The sequence below is a fragment of the Hemitrygon akajei genome, chromosome 14, assembly GCF_048418815.1.
Source record: "Hemitrygon akajei chromosome 14, sHemAka1.3, whole genome shotgun sequence".
Classification (NCBI taxonomy): Eukaryota; Metazoa; Chordata; class Chondrichthyes; order Myliobatiformes; family Dasyatidae; genus Hemitrygon; species Hemitrygon akajei.
The window spans coordinates 38,927,065-38,953,459 of NC_133137.1; the positions used below are offsets into that span (position 1 = coordinate 38,927,065).

The 26,395-nt window shown below is 46.2% G+C and overlaps 1 protein-coding gene across 1 annotated transcript in view; it reads right to left on the reverse strand.

Annotated features, from left to right (window-relative positions):
* The window catches only part of sgsm1a (small G protein signaling modulator 1a), a 185,368-nt gene that overhangs the window by 9,347 nt on the left and 149,626 nt on the right, over window positions 1–26,395 (reverse strand). The window contains exons 17-24 of the mRNA XM_073065888.1: window positions 25,595–25,777; window positions 22,491–22,562; window positions 18,199–19,602; window positions 15,251–15,375; window positions 11,321–11,403; window positions 9,205–9,314; window positions 7,631–7,727; window positions 920–1,087 (exon numbers count right to left, since the gene is read on the reverse strand). Coding sequence (XP_072921989.1) covers window positions 920–1,087; window positions 7,631–7,727; window positions 9,205–9,314; window positions 11,321–11,403; window positions 15,251–15,375; window positions 18,199–19,602; window positions 22,491–22,562; window positions 25,595–25,777 — 2,242 coding nt within the window. The remainder of the gene's footprint in view (window positions 1–919; window positions 1,088–7,630; window positions 7,728–9,204; window positions 9,315–11,320; window positions 11,404–15,250; window positions 15,376–18,198; window positions 19,603–22,490; window positions 22,563–25,594; window positions 25,778–26,395) is intronic.

Below are 26,395 nucleotides of genomic sequence, written 5' to 3' on the forward strand. Positions count from 1 at the left end.
GACATTGAACAACCTGGCCCATTCTGTGTTTAATGGCAAGCTGTGCCAGTGTTTAAAGGGTATCATGATCCATCACAGGTAAAGTCCTCTCCATCATTTAGCCCATCTACATGAAACACTGTTTCAGGAAAGCAGGGGCTCCCACCACGTTTTCTTTTCAGGAAGAGGGTACAGGAACCTCAGGACTCGTACCACCAGATTCAGGAACAGTTAATATCCCTCAACTATCAGGCTCCTGAACCAAAGGGGATAACTTCACTCAAATTCACTTCCCCCATCATTGAAATGCTCCCATAACCAGTGGACTCACTTCCAAGGACTCTTCATCTCATGTTCTTGATGTTTATTACTTAATTATTATTATTTCTTCACTTTGTATTTTCACAGTTTGTTGTCTTCTGCACTCTAGTTGAATCCTCCAGTTGGTGTGGTCTTTCATTGATTCTGTTATGGTTATTATTCTTATAGATTTATTGAATATGCCTTCAAGGAAAATGAATCTCAGGGTTGTACATGGTGACATATATGTACTTTGATAATTAATTTACTTTGAACTTTGAATTCTAGGGACCTGGGTTCAATCCCGGACGGTGTGGGCCTGCTCTGGGCGTTCCATTTTCCTTTTCCATCACTAAGGTACACGTTAGTTGGCCAGGGGTAAATTGACGATCGTGTGGGCAAGTTACAAAGAATCAAAGGGGAGCTGATGGGATTGTGAGACAGGAAATAAGTCTCGGGGCTACAGGGGGGGGGGGGTGAGAGTGACGGGATTCCTCAGTTGTGAGTCAGTATTGACCCAATGCGCCGAATAGCCTCCTTCCCTCCCTGACAGGTAGACAGCTCATCCGCTCACAGATATACCAGCAGTGGTCTCCCTGGAGCTCCTTCCCAACAGACAGCAGCTCCTCCGCTCACTCACCGTTGAAGAACTTGATGATGTCTGTGAAGTCCATGTTATTCTCCAGAATGATGTCTCGGTAAAGCTCCACCATGGACAGCGCAATGAAGAGGACAAAGTGTGTAGACGAGGTGAACTTTGCAGCCCAAATGGTCTCCCAGACCGAAAACACGTCATCATAGACCAACTCTGTGCAAAGTAAAAAGGCAGACAAGCTGCTGAAACTCAACAGGAATGAGAGACCTGCATTTAAAGATACATAGCCCACCAATCCACACCTATCACCAAACAACACAGAACATAGTTCAATACAGCACAGTCCATGCTCACAATATTGTTCCAGCCTTTTAATTTGCTCCAAGATCAATCCAACCCTTCCAGCATAACCCTCCATTTTTCATTCATCCATGTGCCTATCTAAGAGTCTCTTAAATGTCCCTAATGCATCTGCAACAGGTTCCGTGCACCCACCACTCTCTCTAAAAAACCTAACCCCTAAACTTTCCTCCAATCACTTTAAAAGGATGTCCTCTGGACTGCCACTCTAGGTAAAAGGAGCTGTCTGCCCATTCCATCTCTGCGTTTTATAATCTTATACACCTCTATCAAGTTGCTTCTCATCTTCCATCTCTCCAAGCAGAAAACCTCTAGCTTGCTCAACCTTTCGACATCAAACACAACGACACTAAGGTCTCAGCCTGAAAAGTCAACTGTGCTTTTTTCCATAGATGCTGCCTGGCCTGCTGAGTTCCTCCAGCATTTTGTGTGTGTTACGCTAATGCTGCAGATTTTCTCATGTTTGTGATACACTCATCCCAATTCTACATGAATTCCATTTCCCCTCAACTCTCTTCTGTCTTTATAACAGTTTTCAAATAAAAACCTAATGTCATGTTACATACAAACTGTGCAGGAGATGTTCTGCCCGACCAAACACCCCAGTAGTCACATTGTCAAGTGTGCTGATAACACAACAGTGGTGGGGCTCATCACCAATATTAATGAGACGGCCTATAGAGAGGAGGTGGAAGAGCTCGAGGCCTGATGTCAGGCAAATAACCTATTACTCAAAGTCAACAAGACAGAGGAGATGGTTACTGACTTCAGGAGAACTCGCAGCACTCACATCCCTCTTTACATCGGCACCACAGCTGTTTCAAACTCCTGGAATGCATGTCTCGCAAATCTCTCATGGTCCCAGAACATCTCATACACAATCAGGAGAGCTCACCAACTCCTTCACTTTCTGAGGAGGCTGGACTAGGCACATCTCTACTCATGTCATTCTACAGATGTGCAGCAGAAAACATCCTAACATATCGCATCACTGCTTGGTATGCAAACTTGCCTGCAGTGGACAGGACGGCTCTACAACAGGCAGTCAGAACTGCCCAGTGCATCACCAGCACCAGCCTACCCGCCACCAAAGGCATAGAGTATACAGAAAGGTGCTGGGAAAGGGCCAGTAACATCATGAAGGATCCTCTCCACCCTGTTCCTGGACTGTTGTCCCACTCCCGTCAGGAAGGAGGCTATACAATATCCACACCAGGACCACCAGACTCAAAACAGTTGTTTTCCCGAGGAGTAAGGCTGATCAACACCTCCACCCGCTAACCCACCCTTCCACAGCCCAACCACCACCACTTTATCATCCTGTCAGTCACCTTATGTACAGACACTCACTCCTGTGCCCAGTGTCACTTACAATCATTATATGTATATAAGCTATGTATACATTTACAGTATATTGTTTTATTACCATTGTGTTCATTATCTTTTCTGTTTTTTTGTGCAGCATCGGATCTGCAGTAACAAGTACTTTGCTCTCTTTTACATTTGTGTACTGGAAATGACCTTAAACACTCATGCATTCTAAATTTGAAAACTGTAATCACTCATTCTAAAGACACAAGGAATTCTGCAGATGCTGGAAATCTGGATCATCCCAAACAAGATGCTGGAGGAATTCAGAGGGTCAGCATTTTGTGTATACCGATCACTCATGATAATTAGTAAACATCCACGCTCAAGTTCGTCATTCAAACATACACGAATACCCATGAACAGAAACGATACAGCATTACTCCAGGGTCAAGGTGCAGAATACAGTAACAGTCATATACAGCTCAGGCTCATATATCGGTAAAATACAGTCACACACAAAAAACATTTAGTCCAACGCCCTGAGTTCATGAATGTTGCAACAACCTGCAGCTGAACACAATACAGCTTGTCTTCTGCCGAACAAACACTGGGGGGCAGTGTTGACTCCAGCTTGGATTCCACTCCACACCACCTCCAGTGCCTCTCTGCTGGGCGGCTATAAACAGGCCACTCTGCAGCCTGAGGCCTAGTCATTGCTACAACCGAGCACTACAGTCAGCGTTACTGTTACTAATCTACTTAGGTGGGGGGAAGTGGGTTTAAGTCTTCAATGAGACACATTTCAGACAGAGGCAGGGGATTGAGACTGGGATCTTTAAGTAATTCTTTCCCATCATGGGACACTATGATGCTCCTGCAGCGACAATATTTTAATCTTCCCACACTCCTCCCAACTCGCCCAAAGTTCCACCACTCCCTGACAAACCAGAGACTATACAGTGTCAGGCTACCCCAACAAGCCCCACATCTTTAGGAGAAATCAGAGCCACTGGAGGAAACTTATCCCCAAGGATGAACAGATAGCACCAGAGCTGGGGTTACTGGAGATGATGGTAGCCAATCTAGAATACCCATCACAGCCCTGGGGGGCATCCTGTATTACCTTCCAGCCACAAAGCATATTTGAACCATATTGTGGAAAACATTACTCTTTGTCAAGCAACAAATATATAAACCAGATCACCTGCTTCAAGTGATTTGTGCATTTATTAATGAATCAGGAATGAATACCAATAACACCAATGGTCATGAAATTATTAGTTTGTTAAAATCTCATGCAATGTGTTCATTAAGGAAGGGTATCTGCCCTCTGTACATGGTTGGACCCATTGTGACTCTCAAACACTCTGAAATAGACAGGATGGTTAAGAGGGTGTATGGTGGGTTGGTTTACACTAGTTGGCAGCTGAGTATAAGAGCTGTGAGGTAATGTTGCATAGGATGATAAGACATAGGATCAGAATTAGGCCATTCAGCCCATCAAGTCTGCTCTACCATTCCATCATGGCTGATTTATTATCCCCCTCAAACCTATTCTCCTGCCCTCTCACACTAACCTTTGATGCCCTGACTAATTAGGAATCTATCAACCTCAACTTTAAATATATTCAATGCTTAGCATCTACAGCCGTCTGTGGTAATGAATTCCACAGATTGATCGCCCTCTGGCTAAATGAATTCCTCCCCATCTCTGTGCTTGCAGCTCCGTTAAACTCCAGTTAGACCACACAATCCAAAGACAAATCTACTTCAAGTTCTGCAGGACTACTCCATCGGTGAGCTGCTCCTTGATCAGAGTAGCTAAACTGGTGTCAATGGTGGAGCCGGCCGAGGTGTCAAAGAGGTTGGCTGAGGTGGGAGGAGCCGCTCCAGGTCCAGAGGTTACTCGGAAGCTTCACAGTTGGACCGTGGGAGATTGTCTCAGACATTTCACTTGCGATCACAAGACTCTGTTGGACATTGATAATGTAAGTTGCTGAAGGCCTGTTACTAGACAAGGGTCTGGTGAGGGGACAGTTGACGTGGGAGCTGTGTAGCCTCAGACTTGCCTGCTGCTGCAGACCAGGTGAGAGACACAAAAGCGCTACAGCAGGGCTGAGCCTCACCTGTCAGTGCTGCCCTCCTGTGTTCGAACACTGGAATGTCAGGCTGGATTGCCTGCATTGTGCATTGTCACTCCGGGTCTTGGATGATATTTTTTTTTCTCAAGTGAATATGCTTCTTTGCTTGGTATTTTGAATTATGCTCCTCACTGTTTTTGAAAGTTTGCTTGCTATTTTGGACGTTTTGCACCTTGGTCCCAGAGGGACACTGTTTCATTCAGTTAGCAGTATCTATGTCAAGTCAAGTCAAATCACTTTTTATTGTCATTTCGATCATAACTGCTGGTACAATACACAGTAAAAACATTACAACATTTTTCAGGTCCATGGCGCTACATGAAACAGTACAAAAACTACACTGAACTACGTGAAAAACAACACAAGAAGAAAAAACACTAGACTACAGACCTACCCAGGACTGCATAACAGTGCAGGCATTACAATAAATAATAAACAAGACAATAGGCACAATCCAGTGCAGTAAGTTGGTGTCAGTCCAGGCTCTGGATATTGAGGAGTCTGATAGCTTGGGGGAAGAAACTGTTACATAGTCCGGTCGTGAGAGCCCGAATGCTTCGGTACCTTTTCCCAGACAGCAGGAGGGAGAAGAGATTGTATGAAGGGTGCGTGGAGTCCTTCATAATGCTGTTTGCTTTGTGGACACAGCGTGTAGTGTAAATGTCCGTAATGGCGGGAAGAGAGACCCCGATGATCTCAGCTAACCTCACCATCCGCTGCAGGGTCTTGCGATCCGAGATGGTGCAATTTCCGAACTAGGCAGTGATGCAGCTGCTCAGGATGCTCTCAATACAACCCCTGTAGAATGTGATGAGGATGGGGGGTGGGAGATGAACTTTCCTCAGCCTTCGCAGAAAGTAGAGATGCTGCTGGGCTTTCTTTGTTATGGAGCTGGTGTTGAGGGACCAGATGAGATTCTCCGCCAGGTGAACACCAAGAAATTTGGTGCTCTTAACGATCTCTACTGAGGAGCCGTCGATGTTCAGCGGAGAGAGGTCACCCTGTGCCCTCCTGAAGTCAACACCCATCTCTTTTGTCTTGTTCACATTCAGAGACAGGTTGTTGGCTCTGCACCAGTCCGTTAGCCGCTGCACCTCCTCTCTGTATGCTGACTCGACGTTCTTGCTGATGAGACCCACCACAGTCATGTCATTGGTGAACTTGATGATGTGGTTCGAGCTGTGTGTTGCAGCACAGTCATGGGTCAGCAGAGTGAACAGCAGTGGACTGAGCACACAGCCCTGGGGAGCCCCCGTGCTCAGTGTGATGGTGTTGGAGATGCTGCTCCCGATCCGGACTGACTGAGGTCTCCCAGTCAGGAAGTCTAGGATCCAGTTGCAGAGGGAGGTGTTCAGGCCCAGTAGGCTCAGCTTTCCAATCAGTTTCTGAGGGATGATTGTGTTGAATGCTGAACTGAACTCTATGAATATAATTCGAACGTATGTGGCTTTTTTGTCCAGCTGGGTTAGGACCAGGTGGAGGGTGATGGCAATGGCGTTGTCTGTTGAGCAGTTGGGACGGTACGCAAACTGCAGGGGGTCCAGTGAGGGGGGCATCAGGGTCTTGATGTGCCTCATGATGAGCCTCTCGAAACACTTCATGATGATGGATGTGAGTGCAACGGGACGGTAGTCATTTAGGCAGAATACTGAAGACTTCTTCGGCACTGGGATGATGGTGGCGGCCTTGAAGCACGTTGGAACGATGGCGCTGCTCAGGGAGATGTTGAAGATGTCAGTGAGAACATCTGCTAGCTGGTCTGCACATCCTCTGAGCACTCTACCAGGAATATTGTCTGGCCCAGCAGCCTTCTGTGGGTTGACCTTGCGCAGGGTTCTTCTCGCATCGGTCACGGAGAGACACAGCACCTGGTCATTTGGAGTATGGTTTGAATGATAATTAATCTTGATTTGATTTGATTTGAAGGGGAATAATTTTAAGGCGATTCATGGAAAATACAGTGGGGGGATGTCACAGGTAGTTTTCTGTTACACAGAGAATGGAGGGTGCATGGAATGTGCTGCCGTAGAAGGTGATAGAGGCAGATAGGGACACTTAAAAGACTCTTAGATAGGTACATGGATGAAAGAAAAATGGAGGTCTATGTAGAACGGAAGGGTTAGATAGATATTCATCATCATTATGAGCTCTGTTCAATGACATCATCATTATGTATCATGTTGTATGACGTGGTGATCGTGGTCCTTCCATGACCATGATTGTTCTTGGCAAATTTTTCTACAGAGGTGGTCTGCCATTGCCTTCTTCTGGACGGTGTCTTTACAAGACGGGTGACCCCAGCCATCATCAATACCCTTCAGAGACTGTCTGCCTGGTGTCAGTGATCACATAACCAGGATTTGTGATATGTACCAGCTGCTCATATGACCATCCACCACCTACTCCCATGGCTTCACGTAACCCTGATCGGGGGCCAAGGAGGGTGCTACACTTTGCCCAAGTGTGACCTAAAGGCTAGCGGAGGAAAAGGAACGCCTCACACCTCTTTTGGTAGGGACATACCTCTATACTGCCATCCATAATTGATATTAGAATAGGTAAAAAGATCATGGGCCAAAGGGCCCGTACTGTTCTATATGTTTATAAGTTAGGGCTTGTATGGTTGTACTGTACATGTACTGTATGACTTATGCTGTTCTATATATTTGCAAGTTGCCCTGTCCAAGGGCAATTAGTGAAACATCAATAAATCCTGACCCTGGAGAATAGATTGCATTAAATCCTCATGACAATGGCTATCTGGGGTCACTGTTGCATGTTCTGTCCCAGAGTGAGGTGCGCTCCACGTCGTGCTTGCTACAAAGCCTCTCCATGCCCAGGTGCTCCAAGGGAGAGGCTACTGAGTGAATGAGTTAGCGGAAGTGGTACATAGGGTTCAGTGAGGTTAAACACAAAGAGCGAGGAGTCCAGGATAGACACGTACCTCGTTTGAAGTCCAGCAGGAACCATCGGTAACAGAAGTAGAAGTGGGTGTAGTCCCCATTCTGATGCATCAACTCAAAGAGCTCCGAATCCAGGATCTAGGGTAGAAATCTCATTAGAGAGCACAGCCTTTCTGTAAGGGTAAATTTGGCACACATCCCTGCTCTTTAGCCACTCACTCCCCACCAATTCACCCTACCTCCATTTGTCCGAAGCTCCAGCTGCACCAATGTTCCTCCACAAGCCCTGCCACTTGCATCCCAATCTCTGCTTTTCTTCTTCAGCAACTCTAGACAGGGGAGACTTCTTCTAACCGCTTTCTTCCTCCAGTCCAACACTTGCACCATAAATCACTCCTTTTGTCTCCCAGTCTCAGCACACCCAACTCCTCTACAACACAAACCTCATTGTGGGATACACTGGGAGCCCTCTGACTGAGGCAGGTAAGAGAATCCAGCACAGACACAGGCCCCCTGGTTCAAAACCGTGCTGACCATCAGCCAACCAGTTACACTATAGAGCAATGTCGTTTACCATTACATGTTTTCCAAGTTCCCAACAACTACCCCCTTCCCTGATTCTACCATTCCTAAACATGAGGGGCAATTTGCCGTGGCCAATAAATAGGACTGTGGGGATACAGGACAGTAGTGCTGAGACCATGACTGTGTGAGTCACTCATTATCATCAGTATGTGCTGTGTTGTATAACGTTGGCAATCATGGTCCCGTGGCCATGATTGTTCTCAGCAAGTTTTTCTACAAAGGTGGTTTGCCATTGCCTTCTCCTGGGCAGTGTCTTTACAAAACAGTGACCCCAGCCATTATCAATACTCTTCAGAGATTGTCTGCCTGGTGTCAGTGGTCACATAACCAGGACTTGCACCTGCCGCTCATACAACCATCCACTACCTGCTCCTGTGGCTTCACGTGACCCAGGTCGAGGGGCTACACCTTGCCCAAGGGTGACCTGCAGGTCAGTGGATGGAGGACTGCCTTACACCTTTGATAGGCATATCTGCACCCCGCCACCCAGTATTACGATTGGCGGTTTGGAGCTGGTTGCCATCTTCCTCCTCCTGTTCCTCTCACATTCATATGCATTTATTTATCACGTGAACGTTGAAACACACAGTGAAAATTTGGGTAAATAACCACCACACTGATGGATGTGTTGTGGTCAGCCCGCGAGTGTCTTCATACATTCTAGTGGTAACACAGCAATCCTCACTGTGTTCCACTGAATGTTCACCTGGTCTTGTAAACCAAAAACCCGCTTAAAGTAATGGTAAGTGACATTTCTCTATCAGAGCCCTCTGGTCCTTTAGGAAGGAAAATATTCTTCACTGTATTCAGTATCGAGCTGCAGATAACAAACACTGGACTCTTTCCATTTTCTGTTTTATACTCTATGTTTTTGCTCATTTCTTTCTGGTTGCTGACTGCCTCGGACCTCCAACCTTATTAGACCTCCCATGGAACCCCACCCTCGTTATAGACCACGTGGTTCCCTACCAGTTTGAATACTACCCCTTCACTCTGCCCAACTTGTGCCAAGGACTGGGAGCCACTGTACCTGAATGAGAGAACGCATGTTGGCAAAGTGAGTGTCCATGGCCCCACCATGTGGAAAATTCTGATTCATTCTCTTCATCAGCTGGGTGAAACAGCTGAATGCCATGACCTCTGCGTGTGAAGAAACAGACCACGGTCGGTATAGAGCACCAACAAACTGCAACACGATCCCTGACCTTCTCACCAACTTTGGAGCTAAGGTCAGTGTGGTCGGGAATTATCTTTCAGAGAGCCACATCCTCCAGTTCAGACCGCTGCAGAAACAGAGCTGAACACACACCCTACTGTGTATGAGCTACATCTGGTAGCACCTCTCAATCCCCTTCAAGCCTGGAGCGTAGGAGAATGAGACAGGTATACTGAATTATGAGGGGGTATAAATAGGGTGAATGCTTGCAGGCTTTTTCTCCTCAAGTTTGGTGAGACTAGAACTAGAGGTCACAGGTTAAGGGTAAAAGGTAAAATGTTTAAGGGAAACATGAGGGAGATGCAAGTGTGGAAAAAGCTACCAGTTGAGGTGGTAGATGTGAGTTCAATTGTAACAGGTAAGAGAAGTTTGGGTAGGGACATGGATGAGAGGGGTATGGTCCAGGTACAGGTAGATGGGACAATGCAGAAGACTAGGCTGGCCTAAACTATTCCAGAACTCTCTGTCCTAAAGCACTTTACTGTGAATGAACTGCTTTTAAAATGCAGCCACTGTGCCAATATGAGCTATTTTGATTTTTACATAAATGTTTACATAAAAATACTCCTAATGTTTCAGTTCTTAGAAGAATACTAATTTTTTTTTGGCACAATAGTTTAAACCCAGGCTGAAATGTATTCCCCATGGAAGCAAAGAGTTCTGATGGAAGAGTATATTTAGAGGGAAGTGGCAGGGCCTCATCAGCCAGAGTAAGCCATTTGAAGGCGATGTTAAGAAGCCCTTCTTCACATGAACAGTTAACACAGGAGATTCCGCAGAAGTTGGAAATCTTGAGCATTACACACAAAATGCTGGAGGAACTCAAAAGACAGGCAGCATCTATGGAGAGGAATAAACAGTCGACAATTTGTGCCCAGACCTTTCATTAATTTAGTTGGGGAGTCTAGGACCAGCAGGCACAGCCCCAGAGTAAAAGGACGTCCCTTTAAAACAGAGATGAGGCAGAATTCCTTTAGCCAGAAGAGTGATAATTCTGTGAAATTCATTGCCACAGATGGCAGTAGAGGCCAAGTTATTTGGTGTTCTTAAAGTGGAGGTTGATAGGTTCTTGATTTGTAAGGAGAATAGGGTTGAGAGGGATAATAAATCAGCCGTGACAGAATGGCAGAGCAGACTCAATGGGCTGAATGGCCTAATTCTGCTCATATGTCTTATGGTCTAAAATGTTGACTGTTTATCCCCCTCCACAAATGCAGCCTGACTTGTTGAGTTCCCCCAGCATTCTGTATATATTTTGCCCACACAGAGGTTTTGTTTTAAAAGAAACTGGACAAGACCAGGATATATTGCCCAGCCCTAAATGCCCATGAGAAGGTGGCAGTGAGCTGCCTTCATGGACCACCGCTCCATTTGGGAGAGAGATGCAGGGTGTAGACCTGGTGGCAATGAAGGAACAGCGATACTGGTCCAAGTCAGGGCGATGTGTGACTTAAAGGGGAACCTGCAGGCGATTAAATTCCCCTGTACTTGGTGTACTTCTCTAAACTGACAGAGGTAGGCAGGTTTGGGAAGTGCTATAAAGTGCCTCGAGCTTATATATCACCGACAGATATATTAGGGACATGTAGGAGGGAAGACGATATTGATCTGAGTAGATTAAAAGGTCAGCACAGCAACAAAGGGCTGGTACTGTTCAATGTTTATGTTCTAACTGAAAAATTGAAAACTAATCGACAAATTTTGATCGTTGTGGGTCCATAAGATATGTTATGATACAAACTACGACAATGAAACCCAATGGAGGAATAGGATTGGAGAATTTGGAGAATTTCTCCTGAGGTTACATAAGCAGAGATTTGCAGGTATAAAGTGAAACAGAAAACAACAGGAAACTCATGAAAATATATTCAATATTCGCTCAGAAACCCCGTTTAGATTTATTACTGACAATTAGAAACGAGTAACTTGCCATTATCCAGTACGACCAGCAGAGGGGCCAAGAGGTCACACATCCCTTGGACATAACCAATTTCCAAATGCTGCCAGATGTAACTGCAAAATGAATACGCAGATGTTAAAACAAATGTCACAGAATATTAACAAAAAGGGATCTGAGTGAGAAAAGAGTTATTGGAAGGAGAAAGAGCTTTTGTACCACTTTCATTGTCTCAAACAGATATATTTACGTTTTACTTAGAGATAACAGGCTCTTCCGACCCAACAAGTCTGTGGTCCCCAATTACATAAGAAATAGGAGCAGGAGGAGGCCATCTGGCCTGTCGAGATAAGATCATGACTGATCTGGCCATGGGCTCATCTCCACCTACCTGCCTTTTCCCCAGAACCCTTAATTCTCCCAGTATGCTAACATCTGTCCAACCTTGTCTTAAATATATTTACTGTTACACTCATGTGACCAATTAACCTACAGACCTGTACATCTTTGGAATGTGGGAGGAAACTGGAGCACCCAGAGGAAGCCCATGCAGCAATCTCGAGATCAGAACCCTGGAGGTACTGCCCTTTAACCTAGCATCTAACTCCCTAAACTCCCCAAGCAGAATCTCGTCACTTGTCCTACACAGACCACAACCTCTGGCCATTCACCCTCACACTTAAGAATGCTGAAGATTCAGAGATTTCCCAGACCTTGGCACCCGGGAGATAACATACCATCCAGAATCTCATTCTTGCCAATAGAACCTTCAGTCTGTTCCCCTAACTAATGACTCCCTATCACCATACCCTGCCTCTTCTCCCCACTCTTCCCTTCTGAGTCACAGAGACAGACTCAGTGCCAGAGACTCGACGATTGTGACTTTGCCCTACTATCTCATTCCCCCACCCCCCCTCCGGACAGTTGTTGAGGGGGACAGCCACAGGGGTACTCTGAACTGGCTCCTTAACCCCTTTCTCCTTGCCCCACCTGTGTCCTGCACCTTGGGTGTAACTACCTCTCTATATGTCCTGTCTATCACCCCCTTCAGCCTCCCAAATGATCCGGAGTTCACCCAGTTCCAGCTCCAACTCCTTAAAGCAGTTTGTTACTTAGGAATTGAGAAGGCTGTGAAAGAATTTGGAAGAGATTTGTAAAATCATAATAAAAACATAGAAAACATACAGCACAATATAGGCCCTTCAGCCCACAAAGTTGTGCCGAACACATCCCTACCTTAGAAATTACTAGGCTTACCTATAGCCCTCTGTTTTGCTAAGCTCCACGTACCTATCTAAAAGTCTCTTAAAAGACCCTATCATATCCGCCTCCACCACCGTTGCTGGCAGCCCATTCCACGCACTCACCACTCTCTGCATAAAAAACTTACTCCTGACATCCCCTCTGTACCTACTTCCAAGCACCTTAAACCTGTGTCCTCTTGTGGCAACCATTTTAACCCCGGGGAAATGCCTCTGACTATCCACACGGTCAATGCCTCTCATTATCTTGTACACCTCTATCACGCCATTGCTCCAAAGAGAAAAGGCCAAGTTCACTCAACCTATTCTCATAAGGTATGCTCCACAATCCAGGCAACATCTTCAAATCTTCTCTGCACCCTTTCTATGGCTTCCACATCCTTCCTGTAGTGAGGCGACCAGAACTGAGCACAGTACTCCAAGTGGGGTCTGACCAAGGTCCTATATGGATGCAATATTACCTCTCGGCTCCTAAATTCAATTCCACGATTGATGAAGGCCAATACACTGTAAGTCTTCTTAACCACACAGTCAACCTGTGCAGCTGCTTTGAGTGTCCTATGGACTCAGACCCCAAGATCCCTCTGATCCTCCACACTGCCAAGGGTCTTACCATTAATACTATATTCTGCCATCATATTTGACCTACCAAAATGAACCACTTCACACTTATCTGGGTTGAACTCCATCTGCCACTTCTCAGCCCAGTTTTGCATCCTATTAATGTCCCGCTGTAACCTCTGACAGCCCTCCACACTATCCACAACACCTCCAACCTTTGTGTCATCAGCAAACTTACTAACCCATCCCTCCACTTCCTCATCCAGGTCACTTATAAAAATCACGAAGAGTAACGGTCCCAAAACAGATCCCTGAGGCACACCACTTGTCACCGACCTCCATGCAGAATATGACCCGTCCACAACCAGGCTTTGCCTTCTGTGGACAAGCCAGTTCTGAATCCACAAAGCAATTTCCCCATGGATCCCATGCCTCTTTACTTTCTTAATAAGCATTGCATGGAGTACCTTATCAAATGCCTTGCTGAAATCCATATACATCTACTGCTCTTCCTTCATCAATGTGTTTAGTCACATCCTCAAAAAATTCAATCAGGCTCGTAAGGCACGACCTGACCTTGACAAAACCATGTTGACTATTCCTAATCATACTACACCTCTCCAAATGTTCATAAATCCTGCCTCTCAGGATCTTCTCCATCAACTTACCAACCACTGAGGTAAGACTCACTGGTTTATAATTTCCTGGGCTATCTCTACTCCCTTTCTTGAATAAAGGAACAACATTCGCAACCCTTCAATCCTCTGGAACCTTTCCCCTCCCCATTGATGATGCAAAGATCATCACCAGAGGCTCAGCAATCTCCTCCCTCGCCTCCCACAGTATCCTGGGATACATCCCATCTGGTCCCGATGACTTATCCAACTTGATGCTTTCCAAAAGCTCCAGCACATCCTCTTTCTTAAACCCTACGCAGGGGTGTCAAACTCATTTTAGGTCACGGGCCGGATTGAGCAAAATGCAGCTTCATGCGGGCCGGATCAGTCGGACGCGTGCGAACACAGCTTTTGTTGCCTCCGTTTTTTCAGCCTGCTCTCATGTGTCTCAGCCTCTGCTATAACTACAAAGTGTTTCACTTTACAAATTCCGTTTCTTATGAAGAAGACTGCCGAATAAACACTAAAAACCCTGAAAACCTGGTACCTGAATAAACTCAGCATTAGCCATATCATACGCCATAGACGCTTCGATTACTGGGGCCAGCTTTAATAGTAATTAGATATTATCTCGCGGGCCAAAGATAATTCCACCGCGGGCCGGATTTGGCCCGCGGGCCTTGAGTTTGACATATATGATCTACATGCTCAAGCTTTTCAGTGTGCTGCAAGTCATCACTACAGTCACCAAGATCCTTTTCCATAGTGAATACTGAAGTAAAGTGTTCATTAAGTACCTCTGCTATTTCCCCCGGTTCCATACACACTTTCCCACTGTCACACTTGATAGGTCCTATAGGACTATGGGAATGGACAGGGTAGATTACAACTGTTCCACAGTAACAGAGTTCAATGAAAAACTTAATTGCAGCAGACTTACAGGCACACAACATAGCTACACAATATGCACAAGAAAAGTATCAATTAGACACTTACTATACAAGAAAGAACACAATTAGAACCAAAACTTCTGTTGGAAACTAGAGAATCTGCAGATGCAGGGAATCTTGTGTAATACACACAAAATTCTGGTAGAACTCAGCAAGTCAGGCAGTATCTATGGAGGGGAAAAAACAGTTGGCATTTCAGGACAAAGTCCTTTGAAGTGCAGACTGGTCAGTGTTGCTTTTCTGGGGTAATGATTAGTGTTGTGACATTTGGTTCAAGAACTGAATGGTTGAAGGGAAGTAGTCATTCTTGAATTTTGGGTGTTGCGGGTTGGCACAAGGACCCAAGGCTTAGGAGTTCTGGTAGATTCAGCTGATGTGTTGAGGCTGGTCATTGGAAGGAAGTATCTCGATGAGCTATGGGGACAAGGTGGGTGAGCAGAATTAGCTGGACAGTTCATGGATAGGTGTGGTATAAACTGTACCAGGCAGACCAACCCTTGAATCTACAACCTGTGATTCTGGAATTTGATCTCCCTGCAGGTACTTTATCAGAACTCAGAGCAGTGCCCGTACCTGCACATGACATTGCGTAGCTTCTCCAGGTTACTGGGTGTGAAGTACCAGTAGTTGCGGTCACACCGCTGGACGTCTTTCTCTATCCGGTGCAGGTTAACCGTGTACATGTCCAGAAGTTCTTGCTGAAAGGTGTTTAGAAAGAAAGATTGGTTTTATTTGTCACACGTACATCAAAACATACAATGAAATGTATCATTTGTGTCAACGACCACCACAGTCCAAGGATGTGTTGGGGGCAACCCATACATATTGTCATGCTCCTGGTGCCAACATAGCATGTCAACATCTAACCTGTACAGTTTTGGAATACTCCCTTCCTCACCCTCCACTGCTCACCTCCATGGTCACTTTGAGAAGAAATGCAGATCATGGATGTGTTCCAGGAATGTTCAAGGCCAGTATTCCTAATCAATTCCCAATAAACTATTCCTATCAAGGCTCATTCCTAATGGTAATCTCTTCTCAACCTGTCATAGTCCTGTGGTGAAGGTGCTCAGCGCTATTGGACTGGGGGGGGGGGGGGTGAATTCCAGGACATAGGCCCAGCGGTAATGAAGAGACAATGATTCAAAAGGTAGGATGGTGTGGGACTGAGAGGGAAACCTACAAGTTCCATTTGCCCATTGCACTTGCCCTTGCTGGTTCACAAGAATGATTTGATGGCTCTGGGCCTGTACTTGCTGGAGTTTAGAAGAATAGAGAGGGAGGGGGATCTCATTGAAATCCACCCAATACTGAAAGGCCTAGATAGACTGGATGTGGAGAGGAAGTTTCAGATAGTGGGACAGTCTTGGATCAGAGGGAACAACCTCAGAACAAAGGAATGTTCTTTTGGAGCAGAGATAAGGAGAAATTTCTTTAGCCAGAGGGAGGGGAATCAGTAGATTTCATTATCACAGACGGCCGTGCAGGCCAAGTCATTGGGTATAGTTAAAACAGAGTTTGATTAGTCAGGGCATCAAAGGTTACTGTGAGAAGACAGGAGACGGGGGTAGAGGGGATAATAAATCAGCCATGATTGAATGGTGGTTGGGTTGAATAGCCTCATTCTGCTCCTAGGTCTTCAGGTCTCATGGAGGAGGTTATGGCTTTGGAAGATACAACTGGAGGAGCCCATGTGATGCATTTAACGACGTACTCACAGTGGGCTGGCGGCAAAGGGAGCGACCTGGATGAGAACTACAAGTGCACGGTGGCTTGTTGTGTTCCTGTGGTGTAGCTTTAGGCTCGGGCTCCTGCGGTGTAGCTTCACGTGTTCAGACACCAGAGGGTCAGCCCTCACTGGAGGGTCCCAACCTGCTGTGTAGTTTTTATGTTCAGACACCAGGGTCAGTCCCTCACTGGAGGGACCCAACCTGAGTTTTTGGTCAGTGGTTACCCCGCAGATGGTGGAGATCCAGCACTGATAGTCCCATCGACGGTCAAGGGTAGCTGGTGAAAGTCACTGCGGATGGGGATGGTCATGCCTGGTACTTGTGTGGAGTGAACCTAACTTATGTAGGACTATGCTATTACAGTACCAGCTACCCGGTGTAAGTTCCTGCCTCTGTCTATAGTGAGTTCGTTCTCCCTGTGACCATATGGGTTCCCTCTGGTGCTCCAGTTTCCTCCCACTTTCCAAGGGCACCACAGTAGTGTAGCCATTAGCACAACATTATTACAGCTCAGGGCGTTCCAGAGTTCAATTCCGGCGCCAATCTGTAAGGAGTCTCTGTACATCCTCCTTGTGCAATGCGGGGGTTTTCTCCAGTTGCTCCAGTCCTTCTCTCAATCCAAATTCATACTTGGAAGATTAACTGGTCATTGTAAATTGTGCCATGATTAGGTTAGTTTTGAATAACTGATCATTGTAAATTGTGCCATGATGAGGTTGGTGTTGAATAAATTTTAAGGCATCGTGAGACCATGAATTTGCGCTTTGGAAGGTTTCCAGGCCTGGGCAGGGTTGTATGGGAGACCGGCAGTTGCCCAAGCTCCACGGCACTGATGTTGTCCAAGGGAAGGGCACTAGGACCCAAGCAGCTTGGCACCGGTGTCATCGCAGAGCAATGTGTTGTTAATTGCCTTGCTCAAGGACACAACACGCTGCCTCAGCTGAGGCTCGAACCAGTGACTTTCAGATCACTAGACCGATGCCATGCGCCAACTGTTGAATAACTGGTCATTGTAAATTGTCCCGTTGATTAGGTTAGTGTTGAATCACTGATCATTGTAAATTGTCCTGTGATTAGGTTAGTTTTGAATAACTGATCATTGTAAATTGTGCCGTGATGAGGTTAGTGTTGAATCAGGGTTGTCAGGGATTGCTGGAACCATGCCGCTCAAAGGGCTGGAAGGACCTACTCCATGTTGTATTACTAAATAAATAAAAAAGATGTAAGGGTTAGTAGGTTAATTGGTGTACTTGGGCTAGAACAGCCTGTTTCAGTGCTGTGTCTCTGAATGAATTAATCAACCAATCAATATTAAACAAACAAGCAAACTAAAAGAGTGGGTAGAGGTGTCAACAGAAACCTTAATGAGTGGATATATGAGGAAGGAGGTGTACTGGGTGTCATTATTAGGGACCTGACTGCCCAGCCAACATGACTACAAGGCCAAGCTGCTGGTTCCCTGCCCATCAACATCATCCACTGAATGTGGACACTGCCCACATGAAGCAGAATATATTTATTATTCTCCATCACATACACTCATCTTTGATGGGTGGAAGGAGAAAAGCACATGCTGGCTTGACTCAGATCATTGGATTCGCACCTCAGGTAACAGGAGAGGGCCACTCATCCCATCAAACCTGCTCTGTCATTCAATAAGGTCAAGGCTGATCTAATTTTGGCCTTGACCCAGTTTCTGCTCCCTCCTGATGTTGGACTGAAGACTGAAGACCACAAGTGGACTCTCACAGTTCTCTCACAGTCTGGTGGTGTCTATTCTCTGGTACTCACTGCATATGTCACTCCAGTAGATGAGACCGGTGAAGCCACGGGGACGATGCTCTCAGCCATGCTCTGCAGCTGGGTGAGTCCTTCTGTTCCCCCTCCAATGGGCAGCCCTTCCTCCGTCACCATCCCTTCAGCTCTGGATGTAGGGAGGTTACCTTCCAAACCCAACCCCTCACTGCCAGGAGCTTCCTGCCTCACAGACTCTGACATAGGTACAATTTCTGATCCATCAGACACACAGAGAACATCTTTGGATCCATCCACTGTAGGAGGTACTTCCAATCGATCTGCCACAGGGAGCAAACTTTTTAATCGGTCAGCCTTAGGAACTACTTCAGATCCATCCGCCATAGGAACTACTTCAGTTCCATCCTCCATACTAACTACTTCAGATCCATCCGCCGTAGGAATTACTTCAGATCCATCCGCCGTAGGAACTACTTCAGATCCATCCGCCGTAGGAACTACTTCAGATCCATCCGCCGTAGGAACTACTTCAGTTCCATCCTCAATACTAATTACTTCAGATCCATCCGCCGTAGGAACTACTTCGGTTCCATCCTCCATACTAACTACTAAAGATCCATCCGCCGTAGGAACTACTTCGGTTCCATCCTCCATACTAACTACTAAAGATCCATCCGCCGTAGGAACTACTTCGGTTCCATCCTCCATACTAACTACTAAAGATCCATCTGCCATAGGAACTACTTGAGTTCCATCCTCCATACTAACTACTTCAGATCCATCCTCCATAGGAACTACTTCAGATCCATCCACCATAGGAACTACTTCAGATCCATCCACCATAGGAACAACTTCAGATCCATCCGCCGTAGGAACTACTTCAGATCCATCCACCATAGGAACTACTTCAGATCCCTCCGCCGTAGGAATAATTTCCAATCCATCGGATTCACAATGCACACTTTTTGGTCCATCCACTTTAGGAAATACTTCTGGTCCATTTGCGTTAGGAACTATTTCTGATCCATCTGACCCACGAATCGCATTTTGTAATTCACCTTCCTGAGGAACCACTTCAGATCCATCCACTACAATATCTGCTTCTAGTTCATCCTGCAGACAGAGTCCACCTTGGAGCCAGTTTTGGGTGGGCAGTCCTTGGGGAAGAGGTTCTTCCTCTGAATTTGATACTCTCAGCTTCCCCTCGCACCTCAGAGCGGAGGAGCTGTGGCTACGCTGCTTTGCCTCCTCGGTGCTGAAGCTGTGTTCCGAGTAGCCAGCTGTTGAGGGATGGCTGCACAAGGATGGGTGCCCAGAGTCCAGGTAGCAGGGGCCATTCAGCACAGTGCCATTTGGAATGGCTGCTACCTGTTTATCGCCACTGATCCCGGCTTCCTTCTCAATTTGCTCCGTCTCCGTATCTTCCACCGATTCAAAGACCTGAGGGAAAAGACAACCCAAAGAAAGTTAACTTGGAGCAAAAGAAGCAAGCAGTTCTACCTAGTTCTATCGACCTGCACTGGACCATAGCCCTCCCATTCATGTACTTATCCAAACTATCCTTAAACATTGCAATTAGACCCACATCCACCACTTCTTCTGACAGCTTGTTCCACATTCTCACCACTGTCTGAGTGAAGAAGTTCCCCCTCAGGCTCCCCCTACATATTTCCCCTTTTACCTTTGCCTATGACCTTTCACCCAAGCTCAGTGGGAAAAGACTGCTTGCATTTACCCCTCTTAATTTTGTGTTGTGCCCAACCTCTGCAGGACTGTCCAATTAGTTACTGAGCATCATGTATTCTGGTCTCACCTGGCTGATAGCTCACCACCAGGTTCAGGAACCATCCCCATTCCAACATGTCAGTCCATGCCCTCCTCTACGGCCTTGATGAGACCACTCTCAGGTTGCAGGAGCAACACCTGGTGTAAATGTTAATTACTCTAATTTACAGTCATCTCCCCCCCCCCCCCCCCCCGTTCTCCTTTCTTTTGCCATCCTATTCTGGCCCATCTTACGCTCCTACTCTTCTCTTCACCTGCCCATCACCGCCTTCTGCGCCCCTCTTCCCTTTCTCCAATAGTCCACTCTCCTCTCCTCAGATTCCTTCTTCATCCCTTTACCTCTTCCACCTATCACCTCCCAGCTTCTTACTTCATCGTCCCTCCCCCACACACCCAGTCTCACCTATCACCTCCCAGCTTCTTACTTCATCCCAACCCCCCACACCCGGTCTCATCTATCACCTTCCAGCTACTTATTTTACCGTCTTTCCCTCAGCCGCCCACCTTTGCCCTCACCAGATCATAAGACATAGGAGCAGAATTAGGCCATTTGGCCCATTGAGTCTGCTCTGCCATTCAATCATGGCTGATCCTTTCTTTCCTATCAACTCCATCAACCCCAGTTCCTAGCCTTCTCCCCGTAACCTTTGATCCCATGTCCAATCAAGAACCTATCAATCTCTGTCTTAAATACATCCATTGACCTGGCCTCCACAGCTGCATGTGGCAACAAATTCACCACCCTTTGGCTAAAGAAATTCCATAATTCACCACCCTTTTTGGTTAAAGAAATTCCAAAAATTCACCACCCTTTGGCTAAAGTCCTGATGAAGGATCTCAGCCTGAAATGTCAACTGCTTATTCCTCTCTATAGGTGCCACCTGATCTGCTGAGTGTCTCCAACATTTTGTGTATGTTGCACTGGAAACAATAATCAATTCACCTAAATAGCTATATTTAATTTTGTTGTCAAAATACACAACATCTCAATATTGGCTCAGAGTCTGAACTGGTTTGCTTGGTTTGAACATGAATGCACTTCAGTCACTTCTCTGATTCCTATTTCCACTCCCATTTAGTTTTTTTATTAATTCCAAAAATAGGCTTTATTCTTGTGAAAAAATAGATGTACAAAAGGCAGTAACAATACAAAAACATTTACGTAGAGAACACATTAAAGAGAGAGAAAAGAACAAACATAGCACCATCGCCACGATGTCAGGTGACATCACTTTCATCCTGCCCCTCAGTGTGTGGAGCCGGTCCTTCACAGACCCTTAGCGTTGGCTGCACCTATCTTCAGTGCTTCCCTCTCTGCTTTTTATAAGATATTAGTTGAGTTAATTCAAGACTAAATTTGTAGTTTTAATCATAGCTTCTTTTTTACTGACACAATTTATATTTTTAACAATTGTGTATTTTTTACAACACGTGTTTAGTCCCCACTTGCTGTCAGAAACACAGTATAGTAGTTACATAACGGTTTGTCACCTTTTTATTTTTAATTAGCTGAGAGTTAGCATATTACACATGTGCCATGATTGTGTAGCCTTTGACTGGGTTCTCTTATCTAAGGAACTTGTCTTATCTGAACAAGGTAAATTTCATTCTCAGTCTGTCCCTTTAGTTTCACATGTTCTGTATCTATTTTGTTTAAACTTTAAAAATAAACAATCGTGAAGAAATAACATTTCACTCATTCTTGGACTCCTAAAAGAACCTGGGGATTGAAAATTACCAAGATCTGACACTGCTCAAGAAGTACGGTATTCACTCTGACACTCAGTTCCAGCAGCAAAATTGCACCCAACCCCTTGCTGGTCCTGTAACCTTTTTACTTGATATGAGAGCTTTGGCAGCAAGGTCCCAGCATAAGTTCTGTAAAGCGAGAGCCAACAAACACTTTGTAAGTACCTGAAAGGAATACAAAAACATGAGGGGTGCATATGGGGTAAACACAAGCAGGCTTTTTCTACTGAGGTTGGGCGAGGTCATGGGTAAAAGGTGACAGGTGAAATGTTTAAGAGACATATGATGGGGAACCTCTTCACTCAGAGGGTGATGTGAATGTGGAATGAGCTGCCAGTGCAAGTGGGGATGTGAGTTGGAGTGCACTATTTAAGACAAATTTGGATAAGTACATGGATGGGAGGAGTATGGAGGGCTATGGTTCAGGTGTGGGTCAATGGGACTAGGCATGCAAACAGTTCAGCATGGAGTAGATGGGCTGAAGGGATTGTTTCTGTGCTGTAGTGCTCTATGGCTGTGACTATGTGAATAATGTTCTAATGCTAATTTATAGTTTAGTGAAACACTGTATCTGAGGTGTTGCATTCGTTTCTGGTCAGTCAGCTCTACAGCTGGGCCATGACTGGACCAAATGATCGATTAGTCAAACTGGGATTTAATCTGCCCATCTTGCACTTTGTCCTAGCAGCTTACATAACCTCAGCAACACAGTGGAAACGTGGACACAACCTTTAGGGATGACCCAGGAATCCCAGGCAGAAGACACCGGAAAAGGGGGGTGGGGAGGGATTTACCTGTGTGCTTGAGCTGGAGTCACTCTGCAGCCGGGCGTGGTCCTGCCTGTCTGAGCTACAACTCTGCGAAGACTGAAACGTGAGAGTGAAAGAGAAATTCAGCAAATCAACACCAGACAGCTTCTTGTGAAGTTTGTGTCAACCAAGCAACCAAGCTGTTAATTTCTACTTGGAGAATCTCTTCAGGAGGAGGAAGACTTGTTTCCAGTTGTGGTTCTGAGGTGGCTAACAACACTTAAGCTACCAACTGCCCCCTGGTAATGAACAAGCTCCTTTCCTGCACACGCCTGTATGCAGTATGTCCATTAGATGGAAAATACACAAAAAACACTCGATAATAGTAACCACACCTCCACATTACTGTAATGAAAGACATTAAAAATACATTAGACTGATAAGAAATAACAATTAGAGAGGAAACTAGCTCTACCATTCATAGTAATGAGGATATGCGAGTGCGTTGGACTTTTGAATGTAATAGCATAATGGGAGATTGCTCGTGCGTTAACTCGGGAATTTGCAACCGGGGATGACCTGTGCTGACTAGTGATCTCCAGATTCTTACATAGAAACATAGAAAATAGGTGCAGGAGTAGGCCATTTGGTCCTTCAAGCCTGCACCGCCATTCAGTATGATCATGGCTGATCATCCAACTCAGAACCCTCTACCTGCTTTCTCTCCATACCCCCTGATCCCTTCAGCCACAAGGGCCATATCTAACTTCCTCTTAAATATAGCCATTGAACTGGCCTCAACTGTTTCCTGCGGCAGAGAATTCCACAGATTCACCACTCTCTGTGTGAAGAAGTTTTTCTTCATCAAGGCTTCCCCTTTATCCTTAAACTGTGACCCCTCGTTCTGGACTTCCCCAACATCGGAAACAATCTTCCTGCATCTAGCCTGTCCAATCCCTTTAGAATTTTATACGTTTCAATAAGATTCCCACTCAATCTTCTAAATTCCAGTGAGTATAAGCCTAGTCGATCCAGTCTTTCTTCATATGAAAGTCCTGCCATCCTTGTAGCTTCTACTCTGCAGGAGGTGTAAATGACTGGCTGTGAGGGGCTTTAATTTTTCCAAGGGAGGGAAGAACCAATTAAATGGCTCATAACAAGTGTCCCAGCTGCCCAACAACCATGTGCAACCAGCTCCTGGGATAGGAAACCATTTGAAAAAAGTTGCCCTATCAGCTAGTAATTAAGTAAGCTGGACAGAAGAGGAGGTTAGTTACAGTACTGTGTAAAAATCTTAGGCAGACATATATATAACTAGGGAGCCTAAGACTTTTGCACAGTACTGTACTGCTACCCCAAAAAATCTCAAATTTCATGACATATGTGAGTGATGATAAACCCAATTCTGATATGGGCCTCTATTATGGACTGAGAGTGGAAAGGGGGCAAAGAGAGGGGAATCATGGTTGGGAAAAGGGGAAGAGAGAGGAGAGGGAGTGGGAAGGTCCAGAGAGACATTCTGTAATGATCAATAACCCATTTGTTTAGAATCAAATAACCTTGTCTGGTGTCTCAGGGCTATGTGTGTCTACACCTACACTCTTTGCCGCCCCCTCCACCTACACTCCTCGCTGCCCCCTACACCTACACTCTTCACTGTCCCCTCCACCTACACTCTTCACTGTCCCCTCCACCTACACTCCTCGCTGCCCCCTACACCTACACTCCTCGCTGCCCCCTACACCTACACTCCTCGCTGCCCCCTCCACCTACACTCTTCATTGCCCCCTCCACCTACTCTTCACTGTCCCCTCCACCTACACTCTTCACTGTCCCCTCCACCTACACTCTTCACTGTCCCCTCCACCTACACTCTTCACTGCCCCCTCCACCTACACTCTTCATTGCCCCCTACACCTACACTCCTCGCTGCCCCCTACACCTACTCTCCTCGCTGCCCCCTCCACCTACTCTTCACTGTCCCCTCCACCTACACTCCTCGCTGCCCCCTCCACCTACACTCTTCACTGTCCCCTCCACCTACACTCTTCACTGTCCCCTCCACCTACACTCTTCATTGTCCCCTCCACCTACTCTTCACTGTCCCCTCCACCTACACTCCTCGCTGCCCCCTCCACCTACACTCTTCACTGTCCCCTCCACCTACACTCTTCATTGCCCCTTCACCTTCAACACAACACGAGCAGGGAAAGCACTGACTTCCAGAATTCTCTGCCTGAATCCCTCCACGTAGAGTTGTAGAGTCAAATAGCATGACATTCAAATGCCCGATTACACTAATCCCATTGTTTTCTTCTCAGAAGTCCATCAAACTCACCCCAATTTCCATCACTTACCAGCAAGATCATTGTTTCTATCTCAGTGCTGTGTCCTCGTGATTGATTCCTCTGATCTACAGCAGCTGACTAACAGCTCACACGTCTTTGAAATGTGGGAGGAAGGCGGAGCACTGGAGGAAACCCTCCAGGTCAGAGGGAGAGCCTGCAAACTCCACACAGACAGCTCCAAAGCTCCAAATTGAACCAGGGTTACTGGAGCTGCGATGCAATAGCTCCACCCTCAATGCCACTCTCTGTTCCTTTTAAACAGCTAAATTCAATTTTATTTATTTGTTTATCCCATGTACATTGAAACTTATAGTGAAGTGAGTCGTTTGCGTTAACAACCTAAGGATGTGCTGGGGGCAGGCTGCAAGTGTCACCACATATTCTGTGCTGCATATCATGCTCACAATGTTTATCAGAACAACTGCAAAACAAGCCCCTATCCCACCCTGCTACCCACCCACTCACACACAGTCAATTGTCCAACACCAGGACAGGCCCCCTGTCCTTGGTCCCAGATCTGCAGACTCGCAGAGGCCTAATAGCTATCTCCGTTTGGAATTGTAATTGTAATTGGTTTATTATGATCACAGTGAAAAGCTTGTCTCACATACTGTTCATACAGATCAATTCATTACATGGTGCACTGAGGTGGAACAAGGTAACAATGAAAGGGCACAGAATAAAGTGTAACAGCTTCAGAGAAAGTGCAGTGCAGCTAAATGATTATGAGGGCAACAATGCAGCTTGGAGTTGCCGTGCTGTCCCCCGCCCTTCCCCATGGACCGCTGCCCCAGCTGGTACCTCAGTGCTGACTGTGGAATCCCGATGCATCATCCGCTGGATCTGTGCGTCCAGGCTGACTGCAGATGAGCACTTGGCCAAGGCTGCTGCGTGCGACTCCCTCTCCCGCTGGCGGACCACGGCTTCACAAGCCATCCACTCCCCCATGGTCTGCTCGTAGCCGTTCCGGATCTGATCGTCCACCTGGGACCGTGGGAAGAACAGGAAATGCACTTCACCAAGCCTGCCTCGTCTGAGCACTTGCTTCAAACCAGCTGACCCAGCAGGAGCTCCCCCAACCCTTCCACCGGCAACCCAATCCCACCATCCTTACAAGTGGCTCACATACCAAATGCTGGAGGAACTCAGCAAGTCAGGCAGCATCAATGGAGGGGAACAGACCGTCCATATTTTAGGCAAGCCCCTTCATCGATGATTAGGATTAGGGGCCCAGTCCTACTTAAATAAGAACATGCCTGAAAAACTCAGCAGGTCAAGCAGCATCTGTGGCAAAACAGCCAACATTTCAGCACGAGTACCTTCTTCAGAACAGAAGGTAGAAGACCTGAAACATTAACCATTTCTCTCTCCACAGATGCTGACTGACCTGCTGAGTGTTTCTAGAATCTTTTGTTTTTATTTCGGACTTCCAGCTTCTTTTTTTTCTAATTTTCACCCCGTCCAACGTCCTCACATATTGCACCAGAATATGAATGTGGCTTATAGTGATACCACACCCTAGTTTCAAACTCCCAAGGTACTGTTGCATCTTGCTATAACCACATCAGGCACCACCTCCTAACTTGTAGTTGTACTGCTTCC